This window comes from Bombina bombina, chromosome 1 (assembly GCF_027579735.1).
Source record: "Bombina bombina isolate aBomBom1 chromosome 1, aBomBom1.pri, whole genome shotgun sequence".
In the NCBI taxonomy this organism is placed as follows: Eukaryota; Metazoa; Chordata; class Amphibia; order Anura; family Bombinatoridae; genus Bombina; species Bombina bombina.
Window position 1 is genome coordinate 1352165649 of NC_069499.1, and position 22414 is coordinate 1352188062.

The 22414-nt window shown below is 39.7% G+C and overlaps 1 protein-coding gene across 1 annotated transcript in view; it reads right to left on the reverse strand.

The window, feature by feature from the left end:
• Positions 1-22414, reverse strand: part of HCN3 (hyperpolarization activated cyclic nucleotide gated potassium channel 3) — a 101429-nt gene that overhangs the window by 29744 nt on the left and 49271 nt on the right. The window contains exons 2-3 of the mRNA XM_053695413.1: positions 1652-2081; positions 986-1147 (exon numbers count right to left, since the gene is read on the reverse strand). Of these exons, the coding sequence (XP_053551388.1) occupies positions 986-1147; positions 1652-2081 (592 nt within the window). The remainder of the gene's footprint in view (positions 1-985; positions 1148-1651; positions 2082-22414) is intronic.

The window sequence follows — 22414 nt, forward strand, 5'->3', positions numbered from 1 at the left end:
AGGGCTGATTTGGTTTATTAGCGCAAAGATGGGGCAGTTATATGAGTGCTTTGTTTAGAAAAGAAATGGTACAATTAGGTTTGCAAGCCATACAATATTTTACTAGCATTATGAATATTTTTAAGGTTAAGGTCAATGTAAAAAATAAATGGCCTGTATTGGTGAATTTTTTTTAATTGTGTTGGAGTCTAATTGGAAATAAATGGTAATAAGCTATCAGCTTCGTTACTGAATTATGCTGCATCTTTATTTTTGATAATTTATGCTAATTAACATGGCAGGAATTTTGTTTATTCCAAGAAAGTTGACAAACCTTGGTAGGGTTTTGAAGAATCAGGTAATAGGTTGGCCTGATCTAGGAGAACACATCACAGTGAAATCTGAGAAGATGGATGACTCCTGTCTAGGAATAGGCAAATCTAATGGAGAGGAAGCTATTGGGACTGATTTGTGTGAGCAATATGATCTGTGATTTTATTGAGAGAGCTGTAGATTCTGGGGTACATCCTGTGTCACTATCAACAGACTCAGGAACATTGTGTGTCTGAGTCATGAGGCACTGAGGGATATTGGACACAGAGCCAGAAATATAGAAGAGCGGAGGGGGAGACATCTGCCTTAGTTTAATCTCTAAGAAGTATTCTGTTCTATGAGAGAACAAAGTTAGATGCGTAATACCTTGGCTTTGCCTCACATTATTTATTTCTCTCAACTGGAGCTTATTAACTTGTGATCACTTTACTAACTTGTTTGGTCAGTCAAAGTCGATATATATCTGAATAAATAATTGTACAGCAGACCCTTGTTGTTTCCTGTATAAAGTTATTATGTGTATCTTACTAGAGTATAGGGAATTTCTGAAAACACTTTTACTGCCAGAGATCTTTAAAGGTAAGCTGGCTCATGTTTCTTGTGATCTTCCTAGCAGTAAATGGCGTTCAGGGGGCTCAGATAGCGGACAGCTAGTAGTTTATATCCTACTCACCACCATATGATTAATAGAGACCCAACAGTCCTCTGGGAAATCTTGAAGCATGGGGACAAGAAACTGCAGACATCCATCCCAGTGACATAGCAACAGCATCATCCCAATAAGGTTAAATATTCGAACAACAGCACTGGCAAGGTCATACGTCATGTGGAAAATCTGATCAGTAAAACATGAGCACAGTGTCAGAAAACTGGAAACATAAATGTCTATAGGTAACTGATCTCCTCACTAGATATATGGCATAGAAACATATAACCTGGTCATGATAGCTTCTCTCAGAGGGGCTTATACCATCCTGGTCACATTAGAAAAAAACAAAACAAAAAACACCTATCCAATAAACTCATTATCTTATTATCTTAGAAGGGTTTGAGTATTTCCTTTCAAGTTTACAAGTGTACAGATAGTTCTGTCAAAATCCACTTTTTAACCCACATGTGCTTAGATATGGAAGCACTAAAATTCTTACCTATGGAGTTCACAGCAGGCAGGTTTGGAAACTATAGTCCTGGTCTAAAACATCAGAACTCTCATTTTGGACAGAGGAGTCATTCCTGTTATGGTACTGTAATTACTATGATGTTACTCTTGTCTAATTGACCATTTCAGATAGAGATACCTTACTCCTAACTATGAAGTAGCTTTTAATGTTGGTCTCACCTCCTCCCACTGGTGAATATAGCGAATCAGGCGAGAAAGTCGCAGAAGTCTCAGGAGACTGAGGATCTTGGTGAATCGCACAATCCGTAGGGCCCGGGCAGTCTTATATACATCAGAGTCCACTTGTGTCTCCAAATCTACAATCAGGAAGATATAATCCACGGGAATAGAAGACACAAAGTCCACTAGAAACCAGCTTTTAAGATACTTCATCTTAATGGTATGAGGGTCCAGGATAATTTCTGTATTATCCTCAACCACTATGCCAGTGCGAAAATTCAAGACCAAGTCCGCCAGGAAAAAAGTGTCAGAAAGGACATTAAACACAATCCATGGAGGGGTGTTCTCATCCTTGAAGAATGTTATTCCCACTGGAAGAATGATTAAATTCCCCACCATAAGAAGAAGCATTATAAGGTCCCAATAAAACCTGAAGGTAACAGAGAGCAGATGAAGAAAGTTCTGTTAGGGGCATGGGAAGAAAAGTCACAAAAGAAAATGAAATAGAGAATGAGGGGAGAGCAGAAAAGGGAATAAAAGAACATGACTCATACACATAAATGATAATTCATATACAGCAAAAAAATCCACCACACTGCAGTAGGCTCAGTAGCATTCTATATATAACATTGTTGGAAACACTACTACCATACAGGGTTCTAGACATTCATAATACTGACCCTATATAGATATGCTCTAAAGCAGTGGTCTCAAAGTACTGGCCCTGGGGCCATATGCAGCCCTCAAGATAGTTTAATGTGGCCCTCCACTGTTTATTAGGTAAATTATTAATTTGACCCCATCTATTTTTTTAGGGTTTTAAGAGGTGTAACAAGCTCATCTATATGGGCACTCACAAGATAATTACAAAGACAAGCATGCATTGTCCAGGGTAGACTTCAATTATGCACTGCTTGGATAAATGACACTTTCTATTCAGTTTCATAATGATCACTTCACTTGGCACTCACAAGATAAATATACACTATGTCTATTGTGGACTACAGATCCTTCCATGCACTGCTACCTGGGTAAATGTCACTTCCAGTTTCTAGTATATCCAGTTCCAGAGCACTCACTGTTCAAGTGGCCCACATGGGAGAAGAATACTTGGCCATTGGCCCTCGGATACAATGAGCTTGACACCCCTGCTCTAAAGTAATAGATTTGATAAAAGAAGTAAATTGAAAAGTTTTATTTTAAACTGTACACTTTATTTAAATTACAAACATTTAAGACTGAAATCCATTTCCAGTTAAGCAGCTTAATAAAAGTGTACATAATCATTGCAAAATAGTGTGCATATAGTAGCGTTGCATTAATTACAAGAATGTGTGATCCATGGATAAAAGTACTGTGAGGGATAGAAATTTGTCATGATTCCATACATAAATAATGAATCATATAGTTAAAGTATTAGTAAATAATAAAGTTGTCTTTTTCTTTGCTTTGAGGAAAAAATTTTATAGAGCCAGATTACAAGTGGAGCGTTAACGCATCCGATCGCACACTAACTCTGCTAGAAGTAAGCTTTTTGCATTCAATGGGTAGCGCTTGTATTAATGGTTGAAAGTAAACAGTTTTCGCACGAGCGCTAATTCGATGTGCGCAAAAATAAGAAGTTAGAATATTGTGTCCACATTCACATATACCCCCATAGAAGTTACAACCCCTAATCTGCCGCCCCCGACATCGCCGACACCTACATTATACTTATTAACCCCTAATCTGCCGCTCTGGACATCGCCGCCACTATAATAAACATATTAACTCCTAAACCGCTGCACTCCCGCATCGCAAACACTAGTTAAATATTATTAACCCCTAATCTGCCGCCCCTAACATCGCCGTCACCTACCTTCATTTATTAATCCCTAATCTGCCGCCCCCAACGTTGCCGCCACTATACTAAATTTATTAACCCCTAAACCTAAGTCAAACCCTAAAACCCCCTAACTTAAATATAATTAAAATAAATCTAAATAAAAATTGCTATCATTACCTAAATAATTCCTATTTAAAACTAAATACTTACCTATAAAATAAACCCTAAGCTAGCTACAATATAGCTAATAGTTACATTGTATCTAGCTTAGGGTTTATCTTTATTTTACAGGCAAGTTTGTATTTATTTTAACTAGGTAGAATAGTTAGTAAATAGTTATTAACTATTTTCTAACTACCTAGCTAAAATAAATACAAATTTACCTGTAAAATAAAACCTAACCTGAGTTACACTACAATTAAATAAATTACATAAATTAAAAACAATTACCTAAATTACAAAAACAAACACTAAATTACACAAAATAAAAAAGAAGTTATCAGATATTTAAACTAATTACACCTAATCTAATAGCCCTATCAAAATAAAAAAGCCCCTCAAAAATAAAAAATAAACCCTAGCCTAAACTAAACTACCAATAGCCCTTAAAAGGGCTTTTTGCCGGGCATTGCCCCAAAGAAATCACCTCTTTTACCTATTAAAAAAAAAAAAACACCTCCCCCAACAGTAAGACCCACACAACCAAACCCCTAAATAAAATCCTAACTAAAAAAACCTAAGCTCCCCATCGCCCTGAAAGGGGCATTTGGATGGGCATTGCCCTTAAAAGGGCATTTATCTCTTTTTCAATTGCCCAAACCCTAATCTAAAACTAAAACCCACCCAATAAACCCTTAAAAAAACCTAACACTAACCCCCGAAGATCCACTTACAGTTTTGAAGATTGGACATCCATCCTCAACGAAGCCGGGAGAAGTCCTCAGTGAAGCAGCAAGAAGTCCTCAACAAAGCCGGGAGAAGTCTTCATTCATCCAAGCCGGCAGAATTGGTCCTCCAGACGGGCAGAAGTTTTAATCCAGACGGCATCTTCAATCTTCATCCATCCGGAACGGAGTCTTCTTCCGGAATGAAGGTTCCTTTAAGTGACATCATCCAAGATGGTGTCCCTTGAATTCCGATTGGCTGATAGAATTCTATCAGCCAATCAGAATTAAAGGTGATAAAATCCTATTGGCTGATGCAATCAGCCAATAGGATTTAGCATCAATCCTATTGGCTGATCCAATCAGAATCCAATAGAATGCAAGCTCAATCCTATTGGCTGATTGGATCAGCCAATATGATTGAAGCACAATCCTATTGGCTGATTGTATCAGCCAATAGGATTTTTTCACCTTTAATTCCGATTGGCTGAATTCTATCAGCCAATTGGAATTCAAGGGACGCCATCTTGGATGACGTCACTTAAAGGAACTTTCATTCGGGAAGACTTCGATTGAAGAGGATGCTCCGCGCCGGGTGTCTTGAAGATGGACCCGCTCCGCGCCGGATGGATGAAGATAGAAGATGCTGTCTGGATGAAGACTTCTGCCTGTCTGGAGGACCACTTCTGCCAACTTGGATGAAGACTTCTCCCAGCTTCGTTGAGGACTTCTTGCCGCTTCACTGAGGACTTCTCCCGGCTTTGTTGAGGATGGATGTCCGGTCTTCAAAACTGTAAGTGGATCTTCAAGGGTTAGTGTTTTTTTAAGGGTTTATTGGATGGGTTTTAGATTTATATTAGGGTTTGGGCAATTGAAAAAGAGCTAAATGTCCTTTTAAGGGCAATGCCCATCCAAATGCCTTTTTCATGGCAATGGGGAGCTTAGGTATTTTTAGTTAGGATTTTATTTGGGGGGTTGGTTGTGTGGGTGGTGGGTTTTACTGTTGGGGGGTGTTTGTATTTTTTTTACAGATAAAAGAGCTGATTTCTTTGGGGCAATGCCCTGCAAAAGGCCCTTTCAAGGGCTATTGGTAGTTTAGTTTAGGCTAGGGTTTTTTTTTGGGGGGGGGGGGGGCTTTTATATTTTGATAGGGCTATTAGATTATGTGTAATTAGTTTAAATATCTGATCATTTCTTTTTTATTTTTTGTAATTTAGTGTTTGTTTTTGTAATTTAGGTAATTGTATTTAATTTAGGTAATTTATTTAATTGTAGTGTAAGGTTAGGTGTTAGTGTAACTCAGGTTAGGTTTTATTTTACAGGTAAATTTGTATTTATTTTAGCTAGGTAGTTAGTAAATAGTTAATAACTATTTAGTAACTAGTCTACCTAGTTAAAATAAATACAAACTTGCCTGTAAAATAAAAATAAACCCTAAGCTAGATACAATGTAACTATTAGTTATATTGTAGCTAGCTTAGGGTTTATTTTATAGGTAAATATTTAGTTTTAAATAGGAATTATTTAGGTAATGATAGCAATTTTGAATTTAGATTTATTTTAATTATATTTAAGTTTGGGGGTGTTAGGGTTAGGTTTAGACTTAGGTTTAGGGGTTAATAAATTTAGTATAGTGGCGGCGACGTTGGGGGTGGCAGATTAGGGCTTAATAAATGTAGGTAGGTGGCAGCGATGTTAGGGGCGGCAGATTAGGGGTTAATAATATTTAACTAGTGTTTGCGATGCGGGAGTGCGGTGGTTTAGGGGTTAATATGTTTATTATAGTGGTGGCGATGTCGGGAGCGGCAGATTAGGGGTTAATAATTTTATTTTAGTGTTTGCAATACGGGAGGGCCTCGGTTTAGGGGTTAATAGGTAGTTTATGGGTGTTAGTGTACTTTTTAACACTTTAGTTATGAGTTTTATGCTACAGCTTTGTAGCATAAAACTCATAACTACTTACTTTAGATTGCGTTACGAATCTTGCGGGATCGGCTGTACCGCTCACTTTTTGGCCTCCCAGAAAAAGCTTGTAATATCAGTGCTATGGAAGTCCCATTGAAAAAAGACTTTACGCAAATTGCGTAAGTTAATTTGCGTTAAGGCCAAAAAAGTGTGCGTGCCCCTAAACCTGCAAGACTCGTAATACCAGCGGTAGTGAAAAAGCAGCGGTATGAGCCTTAACGCTGCTTTTTCACTCATACCGCAAAACTCGTAATCTAGCCGATAGATTATTCGTTGCTCTTCTGGGAGGCTGCCAAGGCAGTACTTACAGGCCATATTATTTCTTATTTAGCTGACCCTATGCGCAAAACTCATGACAAGCATAATACCTTACAAACCATGCTAGGTCATACTTACTTAGATTATTGTACCCACAAAACACAAGCTTCATATGACCTTTACATCGTGGCCAAAGCGGAATTAGATGCCTTTGTTTGGCAAAAATCAGCTGCTGGTTTACTTAAGACCGCAAGCAAATACTACCGCTTTGGGAACAAATCGGGTAGGCTGCTGGCCACATTAGTAAAAACACATACTTCAAGGAGGGATATTGCAGCACTCAGATATGGAGGAAGAACGTATAAATATCCCACGGAACTCGTGCAGTGTTTGACACACTATTATACCCAATTATATTCAAAACAAAAGTCTAACAATCCAGAATTACACCAACAATTCTGGTAATCCCTCACGCTACTGAAGCTCACACCTGACCAAGTTGAGGCTCTGAATGCCCCGGTGTCTGCTGAGGAGATTCGCTTCACTATTCAATCCTTGGCATTGGGAAATACTTCAGGCCCGGATGGCCTTCCTGTAAAAATTTTCAGACTACTGTCTCCCCAGGTGTCCCTCATCCTCTCTAGAGTATATAATGCGCTTTTTCTTGCAGGTGGCACCCCCTAAAAATCTTTTGTCTCCACACACATTACTGTGATCCCAAAACCTGGAAAGGACCATACTCTTCCAGAGTCATATCGCCCCATATCTCTTTTAAACACTGATTACAAAATTCTTATGAAACTGGCTGGGGGCGAGGGGTTCGCGACTGGGGAGAGGTCAAGAGGCCTTCCTGCTATCTCTTGATGCAGAGAAGGCCTTTGATAGAGTCAAGTGGCTGCATCTATTTCATACCCTTAGGCAATTTCAGTTCGAAGGCCCTTTTCTAAATGTTCTGGGTAAGATATACTCCTCCCCATCTGCTAATATCCTGGTTAATGGTCTTCTCTCCCCCACTTTTATGTTCCAGAGAGGTGCTCTCCAGGGCTGTCCGCTATACCCTCTATTCTTTGACCTGGCATTGGAACCACTTGCCCTCAAACTGAAACCTACCCGGGTTTACCAATTAACAATCACTGCATGCATATGGCTTTCTATGCGGATGATATGCTTCTTTTTATCTCTAACCCTGCAGTATATGTCCCAAAGATTATAGAGGTGCTAAACACGTTTGGGGATTTTTCAGGTTACAAAACCAATATTAACAAATCTGAGATACTGTAGTTAACGGGCCACAAAGATGATCAACCATGCTGTCCTTTTGTTGTACAACCTACCTCCCTGACCTACCTTGGAATTAAGATACATCGTAACCCACACAAAATTTATGAACTTAATCTTGCAAAACAGTGCAATCAGTTAATGTCTTAGCTGAAAGCCTGGTCGAAACTTCCCCTTGGCCTCTCTGGCCACATTAACCTTGTGAAAATGTCAATCCTTCCTAAACTTCTGTACCCATTACTAATGTTACCCTTTCTCCTTACTGAAGCGGACCTAGCATTTGTCAACAAAGCGATTCAATTATTAATTTGGAAAGGTAAAAAGACGCGTATAGCCACTACTAAACTGCAGCAGCCCTATCTTAAGGGAGGCCTAGCACTCCCAAACCTAAAACTTTATAATTGGGCAGCTCTGATGCGTCTAACCTAAGACTGGCAGGTTCACACAGCACATTTCACCACTCCAGCACTAGAGGAGGCGCTGGTGGCGCCTCACTCCCTAGCCTATCTCCCATATATTCCATTCCGGGATTTGTCTTTAGAAATTAAAAGTAACCTGATGTACAGGGATGTATTGAGGGCATGGTGGTTAACTATACGACATCTTGGCAAGCAATCCCCTTCACCCAGGCTCATCCCGCTACTGGGAAACAAGGACTTCCCAGCTGGAAGCGAAACTGCTCCATTCCATGTGCATGGACTCAGTAAGGGCGCTCTTGGACCCCTTGTCACATATGGTTAGATCATTCCAAGATCTAAAAAATAAATATAATCTGCCCAATTCTCACTTCTACGCATACCTACAAAGTAGGCATTATATAAACTCACTAATCTCTCATAGCTCGGATTTCTGGGACCTCTCCCCCTTCGCCATTATTCACACTACCTTTAAATTGGGTCCTTTCTCAATGTCTCCGATCTACCAGAGACTGATCAACCACACCTCAGATAATACCATGGGAGACATCCTGACTAGTCAGCAAGAGGGGGCATTGAGGACATTACAATAGATAATGTTAAAAAAGCTTAATTAAAACCAAACAAGCTAGTTTAGCTGTTCCTCACAGAGAGATGCAGGTTAGAATACTTAATGGCAACTATATTACCCCAGCACGCTTAGCTCACTGGAACCCCACTTGTCCAAATAAATGCATCAAATGCAGTATGCCTAAACCTACACTCGTACACTACTTCTTCAACTGCCCATATATTAAAAGCTGTTGGAGACAGCTGCAATACTGGTTTAAAATTACATTCAAAATCAATGTTAGCTTTGACTTAAAAATCATATACCTAAATATGTGGGACAATCAAAACTGCACCATGCATCCTATGCTTACTCTCTGCACCATATTGGCCCGACAATGTATCTTGTCCCTTTGAATCTCTACCAAATCTCCCTCACTACCTCAATTTAAGCGTAGACTAGTTAAGCAACTTTTTACAGAACAAGTTGACACCAAGCTTGATGTGAACAGTAGACTTAAACAATTTTTAAAAAAATGGCAACCCTACATACAGTCACTTCCCCGTGCCCTACAACTACAGATATTGAGACCCTTCTTATAACATGAAGTACTTTTGGGGGCATCCCTTAGGGGAAACTGGTCTATCCCTGACCCTGTAGATGGCGGGGCCACTCCTTATACTAGTTGGGAGGAGATATTGATTGAGGGCTAACTTTATAGACAGGGAAACCCTATCCATGTGCGGCTTTTGTGGGCTGGCCCCCGGACCTTCGGTGCCTACTCTGTCCCAGGCACCAATGTTTTAATGTTTAACTGTGTTACATTTTATGTTTTGTTATTTGTTGTTTTAGTTAAAGAAAGTTTGTAATATGTAAAAATAAAAAAATTGATTTTAGGTAGTCACATGGACTTATAGCATATCAAAGCTTATGGATAAAGCGTGGCCTCTTTACAACTGATCGCTTACAGAAAGCCTATCAGATGCAGATAACTCTCTTCATACTGTTCTAAGGACCCTTTGTGCGATCTTTGTTAAGGATAACACAAAAAAACTCAGACACACACAAACACTCCTGAGACACACACATTCAAAGAAACAAAAACATTCACAGACACTCACATAGTAAGACTCAAATACTTACACTTACACATACAGACAAAGAAATGCAGACTAATAAACAAAAAGAAAAAAGCTGTATATATAGATGCACAATAATATGCACTCATACTCATTGAATTTATAGCAAAAAGATTAAATCATATTTTGTTATTGTCTATTATTATTTTTTCTACAAATCCAGGAAGTGCCTATCATGCATCTGTACTATGCTTTATAATCTATCTATACTGCTTGTATAGTCTGTTAGGAGTACTGAATCCATTTTGAATATTTTATCACATACTTATAATGCTATTGCTATTTTTACCATTAAGCAACACTTTAGCAATATTTGTCAGCAACCTTAGGCAACACACTGTTCCTTATGGCTCACAATGCACAGCTACCTAGGGATTTTGGAGTGATTTTCTCTGACAAAAATCCTTGGAGTTGTATTAAATGGATGCTCCTCTCTTGAATAAAACTACTTTGGGCAAGATTACATATACAACACAAGCTTCAGCGCAACTGCTGAAACCTGAGCTGCACGTAATTTCAGCTCACACATTGGGGTATCACATAAACCCCGCAGGCAGTTCATAAAGTGCCGTAAGTCGGATAAACTAGCGATGTCCAGAAATGTGTGTAAATACACATTTCTGGAGTCGCCAGCTACTTACGAAACTTTAGAAACTGCCGGCGCCTAAGAAAATAAAAAAAATATATCAAATCTCCAGTAAAAGTCTATCCCCCTTCCCAAAAATAAACCCGACACGTAAAACCCCTATATCCGCCATCAAACCCACATCGGAACTAATAATAAAAGTATTAACCGCTAAACCGACAACCCCCACAACGCAATATGCCTAATAAAACTATTAACCCCTAATATGCCATTCACCCACATCGCAATCTTCCTTATAAAAGTATTAACCCCTAAATCGCCAACCACAACATCGCAAACTTCCTAATAAATGTTTCAACCCCAATCCGCCATTAACCCACATCACAAAGTCCCTATTAAAACTATTAACTCCTAATCTGCCATTAACCCACATCGCAAAGTACCTATTAAAACTATTAACCCCTAATCCGCTATTCACCCACATCGCAACAAACCTTATAAATCTATTAACCACTAATCTGCCAAACCCACACAACGCAATAATCCTAATAAAACTATTAACCCCTAAACCGCCAAACAAACACAACACAATAATCCTAATAAAACTATTAACCCCTTAACCACCAAACCCCCACAACGCCAATAACTAGTTAAATTACTAAGCCCCCTAACCTAACACCCCTAACCTAACACCTCCTAAATTAACCCCAATTACCTAAATTAAAAAATACTAAGTTACAAACAATTAAAATAAATAAGCTTACATTACTTAAAAATAAAAAAAATCCTAAAATAAAATAAAATTAATCTAAGATTACAAAAAATAAAAAGTTCTAACATTACATAAAATAATAAACCAAATTATCTAAAATAAAAAAATTAAACCTCATCCCTATAAAAATAAAAAAGCCCCTCCCCCCAAAAAAATACCCCCTAATCGAATGCTAAACTACCAATAGCCCTTAGAAGGGCCTTTTGTAGGGCATTGCCCTAAGTTAAACAGCTCTTTTACCTTCAAAAATACTGAAGTCCCCCCTCTAACAGTAAAACCTCCCACCCACCAAACCCCCCAAAATAAAAAACCTAACACTAAAAAATCCTAAAATACCCATTGCCCCTAATGGGTATTTTATGGGCATTGACCTTAAAAGGGCATTCAGCTATTTTACTGCCCTTAAAAAAAAATAAAAAAATGCCTAAGTCCAACTCCAAGATAGGTACTCACGGCTCCTGAAGTCCGGCAGTGAAGTCTTCTTCCAAGCGACAATATCTTCTATCTTCTTCCAGGAACAAGCCGGCACAGAGGGGAGCGCAAAACTGAAGACCGGCAACCACGGAGCCATGGTGCTGGGAGATCCTCTTCGCACGATTACCGCCGCACACTGAGGATTGAATTCACGGTACGCGTTTAAATATAGAGTACCTTGCATTCCTATTGGCTGATTTGAGTCTTCAAATTCAAATCAGCCAATAGGATGAGAGCTACTGAAATCCTATTGGCTGTTCATATCCGCCGGACTTCAGGAACTGTGAGTACCTATATAGGGGTTAGATTTAGGAATTATATGGGCCTTTGAAAAAGAGCTAAATGCCCTTTTAAGTGTTAGTTTTTTTATTTGGGGGGGTTGGTGGGTGGGGGGTTTTACTGTTAGAGGGGGGACTTAGTATTTTTTAAGGTAAAAGAGCCGTTTAACTTAGGGCAATGCCCTACAAAAGGCAATTTTAAGGGCTATTGGTAGTTTAGCATTAGATTAGGGGGTGTTTTTATTTTGCGGGGGCTTTTTTATTTTCATAGGGATTAGCTTCAATTTATTTTATTTTTGATAATTTGGTTTATTATTTTATGTAATGTTATAATTTTTTTGTAATCTTAGATTAATTTAATCTTATTTTTTTTTTAATTTTAAGTAATGTTAGCTTTTTTCTTTTAATTGTTTGTATTTTTTAATTTAGGTAATTGGGGTTAATTTAGGGGGTGTTAGGTTCTGGGGCTTAGTAATTTAATTAGTTATTTTCATTGTGGGGATTTGGGGGTTTGGCGGATTAGTGATTAATAGATTTATTAGGTTTGTTGTGATGTAGTTTAAGGTTAACCCCTTAATGACCACAGCACTTTTCCATTTTCTGTCCGTTTGGGACCAAGGCTATTTTTACATTTCTGCGGTGTTTGTGTTTAGCTTTAATTTTCCTCTTACTCATTTACTGTACCCACACATATTATATACCGTTTTTCTCGCCATTAAATGGACTTTCTAAAGATACCATTATTTTCATCATATCTTATAATTTACTATAAATTTTTTTTATAAAATATGAGGAAAAAATTGAAAAAAACACACTTTTTCTAACTATGACCCCAAAATCTGTTACACATCTACAACCACCAAAAAACACCCATGCTAAATAGTTTCTAAATGTTGTCCTGAGTTTAGAAATACCCAATGTTTACATGTTCTTTGCTTTTTTTGTAAGTTATAGGGCAATAAGTACAAGTAGCACTTTGCTATTTCCAAACCATTATTTTTCAAAATTAGCGCTAGTTACATTAGAACACTAATATCTTTCAGGAATCTCTGAATATCCATTGACATGTATATATTTTTTTTTAGTAGACATCCCAAAGTATTCATCTAGGCCCATTTTGGTATATTTCATGCCACCATTTCACCGCCAAATGCGATTAAATACAAAAAATCGTTCACTTTTTTACTAATTTTTCCACAAACTTTTGGTTTCTCACTGAAATTATTTACAAACAGCTTGTGCAATTATGGCTTAAATGGTTGTAAATTCTTCTCTGGGATCCCCTTTGTTCAGAAATAGCAGACATATATGGCTTTGGCGTTGCTTTTTAGTAATTAGAAGGCTGCTAAATGCCACTGCCCACTACACATGTATTATGCCCAGCAGTGAAGGGGTTAATTATGGAGCATGTAGGGAGCTTTTAGGGATAATTTTAGCTTTAGTGTAGTGTAGTAGACAACCCCAAGTATTGATCTAGGCCAATTTTGGTATATTTCATGCCACCATTTCACCGCCAAATGCGATCAAATTAAAAAAAACTTTAAATTTTTCACAATTTTAGGTTTCTCACTGAAATCATTTACAAACAGTTTGTGCAATTATGGCACAAATGGTTGTAAATGCTTCTCTGGGATCCCCTTTGTTCAGAAATAGCAGACATATATGGCTTTGGCGTTGCTTTTTGGTAATTAGAAGGCCGCTAAATGCCACTGCGCATCACACGAGTATTATGGCTAGCAGTGAAGGGGTTAATTAGGTAGCTTGTAGGGAGCTTGCAGGGTTAATTTTAGCTTTAGTGTAGAGATCAGCCTCCCACCTGACACATCACACCCCCTGATCCCTCCCAAACAGCTCTCTTCCATCCCCAACCCCACAATTGTCCCCGCCATCTTAAGTACTGGCAGAAAGTCTGCCAGTACTAAAATAAAAGCTATCTTTTATTTTTTTATTATTTTTTTTGAGCATATTTACATATGCTGCTATGTAGGATCCCCCCTTAGCCCCCAACCTCCCTGATCCCCCCCAAACAGCTCTCTAACCCCCCCCCCCACCTTATTGTGCGCCATATTGGGTACTGGCAGCTGTCTGCCAGTACCCAGTTTGAAATTAAAAACGTTTTTGTTTATTTTTTATTAAAAAAAACAACTATTTTCTGTAGTGTAGCTGCCCCCCCCACAACCCCCAACCCTCTCCCAGATTACTAATTTTATTTATTTATACCCTCTCTCCCACTGAGTCCTTATAATTGTTCCATAGTGTAGGGTTCCCACCCGCACGCACGCGCACCCACCCTCGTGCACGCGCGCGCATTCTGGCACGCACCCCACACGCGATCCTGCCCCCCTCCTCCATTGATCGCCGCCCACCCGCCTCCCTGGATAAGCTCCCACCCACCAACGAACACCGCGATCAATGGCCGATGCAGAGAGGGCCACAGAGTGACTCTCTCTAAATCGGACTGCTCAAAACTGTTATTGCAGGATGCCTCAATATCGAGGCATCACTGCAATAACATGAAAGCGGCTGGAAGCGATCAGGATCGCTTCCAGGGCTTTCAAACACCAACGACGTACGGGGTACGTCCTTGGTCGTTAACTGCATTTTTTTGCAGGACGTACCCCATACGTCGTTGGTCCTTAAGGGGTTAATTAAGTTTATTATGTTAGTGGGGGTTGGGGGTTTAGGGGTTAATAGTTTTAATAGGTACTTTGCGATATGGGTGAATGGCTGATTAGGGGTTCATATTTTATTAAGGTATATTGCTTTGTGTGGTGATGGCGGTTTAGGGTTTAATCACTTTATTAGGTATATAGCGTTGTGGGGGGTTGGCGGATTAGGGGTTAATAGGTTAATTAGATGTTTTGCGATGTGGGGGTTGGCGGATTAGGGGTTAACATAGTTTATTAGTTATTGCGATGCGGGTTGGCGGTTGACAGGTAGATAGATATTGCGCATGCGTTTGGTGTTAGTTACTATTTTAAGGGGGTTACGGTCCTTACATACTCAGCGCAAGTCTTGCTGCGTCTGCCTATGTGTGACGAGGTGAAAATGGAGTAAAATGTCTCCATTTTCACTGCGTAAGTCCTTGCGCTGAATATGTGATACCGATTTGCGACGCAGTTCTATGTTAGCTTATGGGAATAAAAATTGTGGGCGACAGGTGAAATATACGCGTAAAGTTGCATAAAAACCGGCATTGCTGGCTTTTGCGGGTGATGTCACATATATAATCTTGCCCTGTGTGTTTTCATGCTGTGGAGTCATATCCCTGATCACCATCACAGATGTGGCAGTTGTCCTAATCAGCCCCAGTGAACTATAAACCTTCAGAAATCAGTTGTGCACAACTTTGCATTTCTTTTTATTCCCTGTATTAATTTAAATGGTTTTACTGAAACATGTTAACATTTTTTTAAGGTGAAAAGGAAAATTCTGTACATTTGCATGCTTAATAGAATTTTTTTTAGTTTATCGCTCTTTCAGAGAAACCTAGGCCTTTAGCTAATTTATTGTCACCTATATTAACCCATTAGCTGGGGACATGATTTACTTTATTAATAAAAAAAAGATGCAAGAACATGTCATCCTCTGTTTTACAAATAATAAATAAACGTTATGATTAAAAACAATATTATTCCAACACAATCAGTTTTAAAAGTAAATAAATAGTAAAATATGTCCCTAAAGTAATTGTTAAAATGCGATTAGTTAGATAATAGAGGCACATGGCTTTTTTTTTAAGATAAGATGGAGAGAGATGGCTTAGAAAGGTGACACCTGGTATTTTTTAACTAATGCAGGCATTTTTTTAATGCTGTCGGTTCTGGATCTCTACCACAATTTTCTGCCACTCAGAAATCAAAAGTATAAATAAATATGTTTATTGTAATTATATTACATTGTTTATAAAGGCTTTTTAACACAAATGTTATAAACAACAAATGCACTCTGAGCATAAGGGGTTAGATGATTGTAAAATAAATACTTTACTAAGGCTCCTTAGCACATTCACGTGAGAGCTATCCTAGCAGCAGTGAGAGCTAAGAGTAGCACATCCCAGTAATGCACTGACGTTCTGCCTAGTAAAGGGAGGAAGTGAAAGGCTGACAGTTCTGTCCTCTTAAATCCACGTCTGCTGTTTGCTGCTTGCTTAAGTTTGTAAAAAAGCACAGCCAGGCAGCCAATATAGAGCAAAGACTGCTGCTGCCTTGCATTGCACGCCCCACTAGCCCTCTACATAAGGAACTGTATAAGTGGAATCCAGCCCCGCCCACACAGGATACGCAGTGCAGAGCAGAGAGAGGCCCTAAAATAAATACATCTCCTGCTGCTGATGCTGCAGACTATGCACTGAAAACAAAAATTGCTGTGCACAATTTTAAGTGGAAAGGAATTTGCAGCACTATATTTCTATATTAGTTCCCTCCCACAGCACAGATTGTCAGTGCATCTCTTACACTAACACTGTCAAGCTGCCTCCCTTGGGACTTTTTCCTGATTGGTTTAATGTTAAATTGTAACTCCTGACAGACAGTGGGCAGGCGCTCTATACAGCACCTTCAAAGTTGTTGCTCAATTGAGGGAGGCTGAGCTAGTGGCTGACTCTCTCCATGTATTTGCAGCTATGGTCAGAAAATGTGGTCCTTTTTTTTAAATTATACTTTAACATTATTTTTCGTTTCATGACAGGTGAGGCATTGCCTCCCATAACTGCTCATCCCTGTTCTGAAGGCACTTCAGGACACCTACATCTACAAATGGTGTGATTTTATATTTCATTTTTCATACTTGAATGTATTTCTCACTTGCACTTTCGCTAACAGTACAGGTGTTATTAAAAACATTTTTTTTTTACTGGTGATTGCTTAGTACTATTAGTGACAATACAATCAAATATGAAAAATGAAAATGAAATCACGCCATTTGTCCATGTTGTTTGTCCTGTGGATTTTCCTGAAGATGCCCTTAGCTGTACAAGATATCATATAGTCATCACATCTACAAATATCTATGTCCCTATACATATGTAAATGTGTTCCCTGTTGACTATATACAGTCTCGCCCATAGGGATGAAAGGAGGTTTAATGAATTGACAAACCTCTAGAAGGTCTCCAGTGGCAACATAGCAGACTAAAGCCTGAACATAGAATTAGATACTTGTTGAGAAGAAACTTTGCTGAAACATCTTCCACAATGTGTTTGTCACCTGATGAGATGGAGTTCCTCCTATGTGTGATTACAGTAGTCTACCTACCTACCGGTGAATACAATTAACCACTCCAAAATAAGTACTGCCTAATGTATAATTGTGACAGACCCTTCGGTCAGGACTGAAAGTGTTAACTTTATTTTCTAACCACAAGTGGCTGGCTCCAGCTACAATCTAATTAATGCTTAGCATTCTATTGTTTGATCACCTCCAGAGAGAAAAACGCCTAAGTGATAAGGAGAGTCAAGAGTGTCCTGTGGTTGAAGTGTTTAAGTAATATAATCCTATTGTATCAGGTCAAGGGCGCTTCTCCCTTTTATCTAATGTACAACATTCTTTCAACCCCCATCTGTGGGGGGGTCAAAAACCTGTATAAATCTGTGTGCTGCCTTCAAATAAAATTATTATCCTGTTTTAAACCTGAAATGTGGAGCTTGGTCTCATGTTTGCAGGGAAACTGATCAAGGTTGGGAAGTGCTGATTCTGTATGCAGGACATTGTTCATCTGGTATTAACCCTTGGTATACAGTTGGTACTGTAACATTGGTGGCAAGCGACGGGAGAATCCTTATCGCCCAAAGGAGCAACTACGGATCCAGACCGAATGGGAACACCGTATGAAAGGCTAAAAAGAGCTACCCTTAAAGACCTGCTAGAGCAACGGGGCCAACAAACCAGTAACCTCAGGAAGAGGGAGATTATTGCAAGACTGACCGAGATGGACGGAGTATCAGGGCACGAAGGAACCAATGAGCCCAGCATGTCAGACAGAACCCCCGAAGAAGCAAGCTTTGACCGGGCGGTCAAAATAAGACTGGCACACTATGGCCCCAACCCATCTGCGGAAATTATCGACCGGGTCATAGCAGCTGTGGAGGCCAACCTACTTCGCCAAAGCGGCGCTGCAGCAGTCCAAGTCACCGCAACCCCAGTGGAAAAGAGAAAAGTGCATTTTACCGCTTTTAAAAACTTTCTGGAAACAGAAGGAGAGATTGATGGGTACCTTGCGGATTTTGAGAGACAATGTGCACTACACCAGGTACCCGCAGAGGACTGGGTCACGATATTATCCGGAAAATTATCCGGCCGGGCCAGTGAGGCTTTTCGGGCCATTCCAGATGAGGAAGTTGGGGATTATAATACTGTGAAAGAGGCTCTGCTCTCCAGGTATGCGGTTACACCGGAGGCATACCGGAGGCGGTTCAGAGACACTGTTAAATTGGCTGGCGATTCCTACGTTGAGTGGGCATGTAAGGTGCACCGCACAGCATCGCACTGGATGGCGGGGTGCCAAGCCGTGTCTGGGGAAGAGGTGCTGCAGCTATTCCTGTTGGAACATTGCTTTGACAAGTTATCAGCAGGAGTTAGGGAGTGGGTTCGGGACCGTAAACCCTCCACCCTGCATGAAGCTGCTCGCTTGGCAGATGAGTATACGGATGCCCGCAAACTGGACACTGCTACCACTAAGCCCCCTGCTAAAGTGGAGTACAGACCCCCGGCCACCCCAGCAGCTGCCATTTACCAACCCCCGGCGCACCGCTATGCCACACAGCCTCCAGTCACGAACTACCCTCAGACAGCCCGGTTCACCTCACGGGATTACTCCCAGCCTATCCGGTGCTTTGGATGTAAGCAAATCGGACACAAAAGGTCGGAGTGTCCCCTCAACACGGCCAACCAAGCACAGTCCTGGAGGAGACCCGCCGGCGGAATCCCACGTAGCCCTCCAGCCCTATAACTTCACCATCAGCTACCGGCCCGGTAAGCTAAACGGGAATGCCGATGGATTGTCCCGGCAAACTGATATGTCTACCACCACCCAGTCCGGTCATCCCCAAGTTGACCCGCCAAAGGGTCAAGCCGGGTCTGCCGGAGTGTTCCACAAGGGGGGAGCTATGTGACAGACCCTTCGGTCAGGACTGAAAGTGTTAACTTTATTTTCTAACCACAAGTGGCTGGCTCCAGCTACAATCTAATTAATGCTTAGCATTCTATTGTTTGATCACCTCCAGAGAGAAAAACGCCTAAGTGATAAGGAGAGTCAAGAGTGTCCTGTGGTTGAAGTGTTTAAGTAATATAATCCTATTGTATCAGGTCAAGGGCGCTTCTCCCTTTTATCTAATGTACAACATTCTTTCAACCCCCATCTGTGGGGGGGTCAAAAACCTGTATAAATCTGTGTGCTGCCTTCAAATAAAATTATTATCCTGTTTTAAACCTGAAATGTGGAGCTTGGTCTCATGTTTGCAGGGAAACTGATCAAGGTTGGGAAGTGCTGATTCTGTATGCAGGACATTGTTCATCTGGTATTAACCCTTGGTATACAGTTGGTACTGTAACAATAATCATTGCTTTGTTTTAGTATCCCTTTCATAGAATGTAAGTCAGCTCACCTCTCCCCTCCTATACTGTGATTCGCTGGGTATCACAAGGTGAACCCAGGGCAGAGATTTCAGCTTTGTACTGATCTGATCTCCTTAATGAAGAAGTAGCTAAGAGATTAGTAATAGCATCCGGCTATGAGACAATTACTTTCAATGTATTTTTTTTATTATCTTTACAAAATAAAGGAATTGTCGCTAGAAAATATATATTTTTTATTGCAAAAAAATAAGCTTCTTTGCAAAAAAATACAGAAGTTTTAAAAGATGGAGAGAGCGGCATAAAGAGGGTGTTTTACTCATCTCCCATGCACGCTAAAAGCTGATTAAAAAAATAATAATAATATTTTTATAAATAGCATTCCTCTACCATTTATTAATTTGTAACCACATTATCCAGGTGATCATGGGATTACAAATATGATATTGGTCAGTATTGTAATAGGGAATGCGACATTTCTCAGCTAGGTGATCACTGCGCTAACGCTGGTTACCATGGTTATCATTTAACTATAATACGTAAACTGATATTTATTGTTCAAAAATAAACAAGTTTTTTGGGGGTCTCTAGGCAATTTTGATCTTTATTTATGTTCCTTTAGAGACCCCCAAATCCTTTTTTTTTCACTTTTTTTTAATATTTTTCCCCCCACTTTTTTTTATTTTTTACTGTTCACCCAATGATAGGTCTTGGGGGTCTGTAGCTGCTTAGATGCCTGAGATACAGGCATCTAAGCAGCATGCCCCCATTTCCCTAAAACTGAAAATTGTCAGTTTTAAATAAAGTTGCGCAGTGACGTCATCACATCATTGCGCGTGGCATCACTGCACAAAACGTCAAGACCTGACGATGCCTGTCACTATACAGGACAGATCGCTGGGGTGGAAGTGGATGGAGGTCCCCAGAACTCCACAAAGGTGGGGGAGTGCTAGTGACGGCTCTGAGCCGTCGTTGGCTCCCGAGAGGGAAACTTTGCGATGGCTCAGAGCAGTCGTTAGCACTCAAGGGGTTAAAGGGTCATTAATAAAAAATATATACGTTATATATGAAAAGAATACTATTTTCTAATAGTACTTTCATTTATAACATGTTATCATAGATGTTTCAATTTATATTATTGATTATGATCTAGTACCATTATAATCCCCATCCGTCCGCTCTCTGCAAAACTCATTTTTTTCCTTTCTCTGTGATGTTTTGACCCCTTATCCAATCTGCTACTCTGCCATACAGCTCTGCAAAAAAAAAAAGCAGGCGTTGCAGAGCTGCTCATGCTCGTTGCCATATGGCAACACAACTGATTGGATAAGGGATTAAAACGTCACACAGAGAGAGAAAAAAATTGTACTAAATCATAATTATTAATATAAATTGAAGCATCTATAACAACATGTTATAAATGAAAGCACCATTAAAAAAAAAAAAGTGTCAGAATCCACTTAGACTTTATATAAACTTCACCATCACTTTAAAGTTAAAACTACTTTGAAACTAGCAGGAAGACACAGGAGGCAGATGGTCCTCATACAAATCTATCAAACTATTTTGCCTTATCATTCAGGTCACTCAGCAAGCTTTTTGGCACATGCACAGATCTATTACTTTACATTCCTGCCTCTCCAGAGGTTCTGTAAGTCTGTCTGTTACCGTTACTAGGTACCGTAGCAACATAGGGCTCCATTCCAGGGAATCAGAATTACCTTGTGAAGTGGCATTTTGTGGGTTTTTTAATTCAAACCCATTACAATTTGTTAAAAAAACAAAAACATATTAATCTTTTTTTCTTGCAATGAAAACGTCCTCTATGCCTTGGGTGGGATAATTAGTATTTGTCATTCATTGCTGGTTCTTTCCAGTGATGGATTTATTAGTGTAAAAGTGCAACATACAAATATCTGTGCAAATCCACTTTTTCACTAATAAATCCAGATCTGAAAAGAGCCAAATGATGCTGCTGCCTGCAACCATATTCAACATTTGTTTCTAAAATTAATGCTGAATACAAATGAATGCACATGCCTACTTATTATACCAACTGCGAGTTTAAAATGCATTAGCAATTACTCCTTTAGGTTTATTTTGTGTGTGAAATTGTTGTGGGTTTTTTAGGTCTGGAAACTCAACCCATTTTAGTGGGCTGAGCTTGCCAGGACAGCAAAGAAGATAAAAAGGGCGCCTCCTAGTGTAGCCAATACGTCACAAGCGATATATTTAAGATTAAAACATACTCACAATGTATGAAGGCATAGATAATGCCTAGGAAAACGATCTGGGAACTCCACAGTGTCCCAGCAAACTGTGCACCCGTGCCAAGGCTGCTCCTCCTGAAGTCAGAATGAAATTCTGCAATCTGGAAAAATGTAGGAAAGAAGAGGGCGACCCCTAGTGCAGATCAATCAGAGTGATAGTGGATATCAGCTTTGCAAGACAAAAGGATACTCACAAATTGGGTTGCACACTGTGGTGCAGATGAAGCATACTAGGTATATTACAGTGACCTAGTAGTGCACATATAAACCCAGGTGGTGTTCTGCTGCAACTGTAGATGCACTCCAGGGGAGGCAATGTAAAACGATAAACAAAAGGAGACTCCAGTATATAAAAAAACTGTATTTAATAAAAAATGTTAAAAACAATACACAGATATACAATGAACCTGTGATCAGTATAAAAATGCTACGCGTTTCTAAGCGCTAACCACGCTTTTTCCTCAGGCAAATGATCATTACATTGCCTCACCTGGAGT